Raw genomic sequence first — 7,851 nt, 5'->3', positions numbered from 1 at the left:
CGGAGGTTCAACCCACAAGCATGACCCTGCTCGGTCATCTCCGTCAAAACACCTCAGATATTTGTCACAACCTTATATGAAGAAATCATCTCGGTGCCTGATCACTTCGGACTATAACATATTTCGGTAGATGGAGCACCTCAGACGTAAAGACTCCACAGGGTACGGAATATATTGAGATCTCCTAGTCTGGATGGAATGAATACTTCTCGGATATTTTCACCTTAGAGAATTGGTCGAAGTGCGATATAATCGCCTCCGAATTTTCTCCTTAAATTCAATAAGTGTTTGAATGCAGTTAAAACTCTATATCCAAGATTCATGGACACAGACTCTATATCCTAATAAGACTCCAATCCCAAGATTCTCGGGATTGACCCTTATCACGAGAATAATGGAATAAGATACCTATCAGTATGGAGTCTATCTAAAGATGTAGAGTACTATTCAACTTACACCCGATTAAAACTCTACGGGGATAAGGTTAAAACCTACTCGATCCAGGACTCAAACTCTTAGTCCAGCTGTGCTTTAAGAACTCCAGTAAGTTTGTAATTGTGAGCCTATAAATAAGACTGCTACTCCATGTATTTACGTATATATTCTCTAAGCTCTGAGATTTTGGATTCTCTATAGAAAGTCACGAGTTGGAACTGATTTAGGCATCAGAGTGGTGTAGTCGGCACCCCCGACTAGTTGTTTGTTATTTTTGCAGATTTGAGGAAAGTACGTCTCAAGAAGAAAATGACGAATTACCAAACGACATGTCACCGTACCGAAAACTGTATCAACAAGGCAAAATATTTTGGATGAGTTGCTACTGAAGAACTCAAGAATGCAATCTGAAAAATGCAGAAATAAATGCAATCTGGAATTATTTCATTAGGCTTTACAGAGGCAGCATTACAAAGAATATGTATTTATAGACTCATTGGACAATTCTAGAGACATTAATTAGTGAGAACCGATCAATACTCACTTAAGTTATATATAGACATAGAACAAGTTCAACAGATATGGAAAGGTACAAGAAAGTGCATTAATTAATTTCTAACAAAACCTAATTTGAGCTTCATGTCCTTGAATGTGAAGTCGATCAGGAATGACTCTGACCATTATTGTTGCTGAATCCATAATTGGTGTGAGTTTCACTATTCCTTCCCAGCTCTCTTAATCGGTTGAGCTCCGGCAAGACAACCGTGGCAAGATCTGGCCTGTCCTTCTTCCTCAGCTCCGCGCACTTAAGTGACAATTTAGCAAATAATAGAGCCTCCTCTACAGGCCAATCTGTCACAGTGGGATCAAGCAGCTCTGCAAATCTATCTCTTTCAATGGCCCTTTGAACATGGTGGGCAAGACCCATTGGGGGCTTGGAAGTGATTATTTGGAGCAGCATAATTCCCAATGAGTATATATCGGATTTTGTTGTCAACTTTCCTGTTTGTTGGTATTCAGGATCTATGTAACAAAAAGTCCCTGCAGTAGAAGTCATGTGGTATTGTGTGACACTGTTAGCCACAGAAGGTGGGACTAAACGTGCTAGGCCAACATCACTAATTTTGCTCACATAATTGCGGTCTAAAAGGATGTTGGCTGGCTTAAGATCCCGATGCACAAGGGGTTCTGGCTTTGCTTGGTGAAGGAATAGAAGCGCAGTGGCAATCTCAGCGGCTATTTTGAATCGTCTCCTCCAGGAAATTGGAGGGCTGTTGCTTCTTCGAAACAACCTGTCTTCTAAGCTGCCATTATCCATGTATTCATAAACCAAGCATCCATACTCAGGGCAGGCGCCAAGGAGGAGGACCATGTTAGGATGTCTAATGCAGCTAAGGACCTCAACCTGTACATGTTTAATTAGATAATAATAATAATGCAAAATTAAAATTGTTTGGTGTCAAAATATAAATGATTAAATTCATCTCTTCTGATAAACTGCAGCATAAAGAGTACTTAATTAAGAAGTGTATGGAGTGCATACAGCCAAAATAATGATTTAATTGGTGCAATAGCACGCTCAAAATAAGTTGTATTATCTAAGAAAACAGATTTAATACAAATGTAAAGACAATTAAATGCATATCATACCTCCTGTTGGAATTGCTTCCTCCCTTGAGCAGCATCAGGTCTCAAAACTTTGATGGCAACCGGGGTGTGATCAAGTCTGCCTTTATACACAGGTCCATATCCACCTTCACCAATTTTCATTGATGCAGAAAACTTTTCAGTTGCTGCTTCAATCTCTTCTATGCTATATGTTCTACACCGGATATCATTATGAGTCAATGCAGACAATGCCCGATTTTTCTCTTCTGCCTCTCGCCTGGCCTTAGTCTCTGCCAGTTTTCTTCTCTGTGCTTCCGTCTCCGCTAGCTTCTGTGCTGCCTCTGCGGCTTCAATGGCGGCCTTGCACTTAGCCTTCTCTAGTTCTGCGATAGCAAGAGCTGCTTCTTCAGCAAGCCTAGCTTCTTCAAACTTGCGCGCCTCCTCCAGCTTCCATTGGTGAAGCTCTCTAGCCTGAAAATTAGTGACACAACATTTTATAGTTGACACTAGTCTAGTAGTATATATACCAATCATATAATATTCTACTCAATAATTATTCATTTAGCATACTCATTTCAATTAAAGAATTTTTAGATTTATATGTTATTCATTAAATAAAAAAATATTATATAATTAATATGACATATCACAGTTTATCTTAGCTAGGTAGATATATATACTCACAGAAATGTTAACTACACTTCTATTAGCAACATCAGTTGCCTCGTAACAAATTCGTAAGATACAAAGAGAAGGATATGATTGCAAATTTCTGAGTGATTTAAGGACTAGCTAGCTTAATTGTAACTCTCTAAAACTCTAAACTTCACAAATTAAATATAAGTTTTATGTAATTTTTTAAGAAGTTAAATAAGTACTTGTATTTATTTTTACGATGGGCTAAGGTCATTATATTTCTTTGGGGATCATTCCCACTGCCTAACAAGATGGAGAGTCAAAGTTGAAGGGAGATAAGAATGCATCCAGATCAGAAAAGCGTATGGAGGTTTATTGAAAAAATAATATTAATTATTACATCTAGAAAATAATATTACATTCTAGCTAGCAAATAACATGATAAAGCCTCCTAACTAAGAATCAACATTAATTATTAATAGAATAAGAAGTAGATATATAGAGGTGAAATGTAATTTAAATTTATGTGGGTCAATTGCGGGGGTTAAGTAGTTTGACATGAGATTGACCCGGCTATTTATTAATCGTGTCTAATCGGGTTAACCTGGTTTGTCCTTAATCTTATTACACTAAACCTTAACCTGCTATATAATTTCGTATCGAATTTATAAGTCGTATAAAAAATTAACAATCCTAGTTTTAATGGTAGGTAAACGAGCTAGTGATGCAATATAATTTATGGTTAAGTTGTGCATAAGAGTTTCTTCTCGTTTAATTTTTTTTTATTTAAAAAATAATAATAAGAAAAAGTGACAATAGAAAATCACCTTATTTTTGGCCGAGATTGCTTCTTTGCAAGCTGAGCTATACATTTCCATGGTTTGCTTTAGCTCGAGCTTCAATCTTTTCATCTCAGCTTCTAGCTCTCGCTGTAATCAATAAACCAGAAGAGCTGATAGTCAAGTTACTTGATGATCATGACCACCTCTTTAGGTTAGGCAATAGGATCGAGTAGTTGTAATTGTAAGATTAACAATCTGTGATCAATTTTCACTTACTGCAGTCTGCCTGGCCGCTGAGGAATCCTTGGGAGAATGCGGTGCAATGCTGAAATCTAAACTTTGGCCGGAGATATCGATCGACCCGAACATCATCGGCCCTGTAATATGATCATGATGAGGGTCATCGGAGACGGAATTGCGGCTAAATGAAGACCTTGACCCACGGTTTGGAAGGTCCATATTTTCCACTGAGAGATTGGTTGGACTACTCCTCGCCCTCTCGCGTGTTGGCCCTCTCGTTCCATCATTGCTCCTTTCGTAACCCATTCTTTCTTGCCCTCCATTTCTCTCCATTCTCTCTTGCCCTCCATTTCTCCACGCCGTCCTTGCATATCTGTGTTTCACCAACAAACAATTTATACAGTTCCAACTCAGAACTCCAGCTCCCATATATATAAATATAGAGGACTCATCTAACTAATAAATGGTTGGAGAGTCCTAAAAGCCGTTTATAATGATGAACATAAGTGTCTAACACCAAACTATTCGTAATTCCTTATGTTCTTTTCTCTTTCTTACTTTCGCTTTTATTCTCATATTTTAGATTTTTACACAAATCTCAGGTTTAATCAATACTTTATATATGGAATGGTAAGATGAGTACCTGGCTCCATTTTCATCCCCGCTGTGGTCAGGTGTTGGTGGAAGTCCGGCTGGATATTGTTGTTTTGGAGGGGTAGCAGTATTAGCCAGAGGCCTTAACGCTGTCCGCGCTGACAATATCTTTCCTTTCGAAATTACATACACAGAGCAGAAATTTGGTGCCGATTTGATTAAACTACCCGGGACATCATAAGCTTTGAACTTCCTGTACTTTCGTGTCAACCCCAACGGTATGCTTTAGTTTATCTTTTCCATATATATATATATATATATATATATAGAGAGAGAGAGAGAGAGAGAGAGAGAGAGAGAGAGAGAGAAGAGAGGACCTGGCAAGAGCATTCCTTGTTGATGCACCAACAACAATACTGCTGATGCAGTTTTTCTGGATATAGTCCAAAAGTGCTTTAGGAGCGTCATTGTCATCGAGGAGAACCTCTTTCAATTGAATCTGAAGTTCAAAACTTAGATCTCATGTTAGTTTGTTGGTGCTATAATTACCTGCATAATATACTTGTTAACCCCACTAATTAAAAAATTAAAAACTTCACTTAATTCTTTTGAGCCTTCATTTTATATTTGTATTCGCTCTTAAATTTCAAAAACTCTCAATTTCATGTATTATTCTTCCTTTTTATTTGTATTTTTCAATTTCACATCCCTATTAGGATTTAAATCCTAACGAAGGGGTGTGGATTTAACGGAATTTTCAAAAGTATGCACACCTAAATCTTTGAAACTTTGCCTAACCCCCCAACTTTCATCAGATTTGTAATTATCTCCTAAACTTTAAAAACTCTAAATTTAATGTATTCATTTTTCAATTTTTTTCAATTTCACCCTTTTGTTAGAGAAAAAAAAAAAATTGCACAGATTTAGTCGTTTGTCAAGATTTAATGAATGAAATTTACAAAAATACTCATGCCTAAATCTTTGAAAATATATATATATATATATATTTTTTAAAAAAATATGTATATTTTAAAAATCTTGACAAGATTTAACGAAAAATCTTGACGGACGGATAAAATTGAAAACTGATACACTAAATTAAAATTAAAAAAATCAAGTTAAGGTGGTGTAACTGCAATAACAGAGTCAAGAAAGTTAAAATTAAGTTTCCCTTAAAAAATACAAATAAAAAATGAGAAGAAGTGAAAATTTGTTGTCATCAAGTGCCATATTTTGAACCAAACGACGTACCCCTTTACGAGCACAATACGCGCGGTAGGGGACGAAGAGCTGTTTGGCGTCAGAGTCGCCTGATTGATCAGCATCACTCGCGCTCTCTGCATGCCTCTCAACGAAAACATAAAATCAGAACCACAAACGAATCAATTCGACTCTTATATATATATATATATATATATATATATATATATATATATATATATATAATCCAGTACTGGGAATTAATTAATTAATTCGATTTAATTATGATAATATTAATTAAGATTAGTGAGAGGGTACCTACGATGTGGGGTAGTGCTGCTTCTGTGCCTAACGTGGATTAGGACGATGACCGGGTTGCTAATCACAAGATGATCAATAGCCCAGCGGACAGCGTGCGGGCTGTTCTTGTCCTTGTCGACGGCCACCGCGGTGGACTTGATGTGTGGAGTAGTATGATCATCGGGAGGGAAGTGAGGAACCATTTGGCGAACCACAGCCACAGCCACAGCCACAGCCACCGCGCGCCCTCTGCCTCTGCCTCTGTCTCTGCCACGACGACAAATATTCCCCCACAAACCAAGATCGATCGATCGATCGATCGAGCAAGGAATTAAGGAGGGGGAGAGCAGCTAGCTAGCTAGCGTGCATGCCTGCATGAAGTGGAAGCCGGACCTAACTAACTCTTAAATGAGACTCCCCGCCACTCGCTTGATTTAGGCAATTTGACCAGGCCATGACGCGGATATACAAATGACCTGGCAGGTCTCAAGAAATCCGTACGCTAGTCATGCGGATGACTATACTATTACTGGGTCTTTGGAGAGAGGTCAGTACGTACACTATATTGGGTTAATCTTGATCATACTTATCTATCCAAACATTAGAACCACAGATAATATCTCTTTAAATTATAAAGTTTTTTTTTGTAATCGACAGCTTATTAATTAATTTGAGATTAATTAGTTACCAATATTTGCTACCTAGCTACTATATATGCCGGCCAAATAGATATCACCAGATTATGGAGCTACGTACCCGTTTAATTAATTTGGTTGTGCAAGCATTTGAAAATGCTTAGAAAGCTTTTTTTTTTTATATCGTCTTGGGGGGCTTTGGCAACCCAATAATTTTTTTTTTTTTTTTTTTAAAAAAAAATTCATATAAAAGACTATTTTTAATATCATGGTCCCATCAAATGTATAATTTTTCAACCCTCATGTGACATGTCTACTCTTACATACGTCAAATCTTTTTAATTTTAAACGTGGGACGTGTCTCGAACTTGCTTTCGGTTTGGAAGCAAGACATATTCATCAACTTGACTTTTAAAAAACGCAATTACACCATGATTTAATTTGCCAAATTGTTCTTCACACTGCAAAAGGGGCAATAGATTGAGGAAGAAATTGCTATGAATTTCATTCCATAATTCGAATTACATATTTTTTTTTTTTACATGTTTATAGCAAACTAGAAAACTTTTATATTCGAAAGGAAAAATTCATTTTAAGATGATTTTATAGATATGCAACTTTTGTATACAGTTATAACTTATAACTTAGTATAAAATTGAATTTAATACTTGTTTGTTTTTATTTTACAAAAGCATGTACACATATAGCAAGACTACATGTATCTATATGCTTATTTATTTCCGAAAGTTTGATTTATCAAAAAAAAAAAATTGGCTCTGCCCCTAAAGATAAGAACGAAAACAGTATGACATTTGCTCTGAGTGTAAAACAAAAGCAAAATGTTTTTCAAATAAAGGAAAATGCATGAGGAACAAGACAACACTATAATTGAAATTGAAGCATTCAAGTTCATTATTCTTCTCACTACATGTTTTTGGGCCTTTGAGGATGATGAAGCTCATATAAAAGAAAAGAAATAAAAGGAAGAAAAGACAAGAAAGAAAGAAGGGATGTGGAAGCAAGAAATTATACAATTACAACGTGGTATTTGACGAAGACATTGTAAGATCAACTCCGATCATCTCCTATCAAAACCCAATAGTGTGTGGTCTCCCATGCTATCATACCTAGCACCAGCAGCACTTTGCAAAATTCGCCAATAGTAGGCCTATCCTCCCCTTTCACTCTCAAGCACCCCTTTGCAAGATTAGCCACTTCCTTCAACTGCACCGCGTTCCCTTCATTCCCTATATGGTTCTCAAGAACATAAAACAATCTATCATCTTTTAAAGAAGAAAGAAAATACTTGCCTAGAATTCTATCCTCCTCCGGCGTTTCAAATGACAACACTTTTTTTTCCTGTTAATAGCTCTACGATGACCACTCCAAAGCTATAAACATCACTTTTGTTAGAGAATAAA

The 7,851-nt window shown here is 36.7% G+C and overlaps 1 protein-coding gene across 1 annotated transcript; it reads right to left on the bottom strand.

Moving 5' to 3' along the window:
* Positions 1-903: 903 nt before the first annotated feature.
* On the bottom strand, positions 904-6,084 carry LOC133866804 (U-box domain-containing protein 52). The gene is made up of 8 exons (XM_062303449.1): positions 5,818-6,084; positions 5,547-5,632; positions 4,673-4,794; positions 4,345-4,548; positions 3,738-4,074; positions 3,507-3,608; positions 2,086-2,514; positions 904-1,840 (listed from the first exon to the last, which is right to left on the bottom strand). The coding sequence occupies exons 1-8, from the start codon at positions 5,996-5,998 to the stop codon at positions 1,097-1,099; spliced, it is 2,205 nt and encodes a 734-aa protein (XP_062159433.1). The 5' UTR covers positions 5,999-6,084; the 3' UTR covers positions 904-1,096.
* Between the last annotated feature and the right edge of the window lie 1,767 nt (positions 6,085-7,851).

Source organism: Alnus glutinosa, chromosome 4 (genome assembly GCF_958979055.1).
Source record: "Alnus glutinosa chromosome 4, dhAlnGlut1.1, whole genome shotgun sequence".
Classification (NCBI taxonomy): domain Eukaryota; kingdom Viridiplantae; phylum Streptophyta; class Magnoliopsida; order Fagales; family Betulaceae; genus Alnus; species Alnus glutinosa.
This window is presented reverse-complemented; position numbering and strand designations above follow the sequence as displayed.

Bases quoted from the DNA above. Each gene is read 5' to 3' on its own strand.
- LOC133866804 (XM_062303449.1), bottom strand. From the start codon at position 5,998: ATGGTTCCTCACTTCCCTCCCGATGATCATACTACTCCACACATCAAG. The intron at 4,549-4,672 runs GTCCTCTCTTCT...ACGAAAGTACAG, and splicing joins ACAAGGAATGCTCTTGCCAG to GAAGTTCAAAGCTTATGATG. The intron at 3,609-3,737 runs GTAAGTGAAAAT...TATTGATTACAG, and splicing joins CAGCGGCCAGGCAGACTGCA to CGAGAGCTAGAAGCTGAGAT.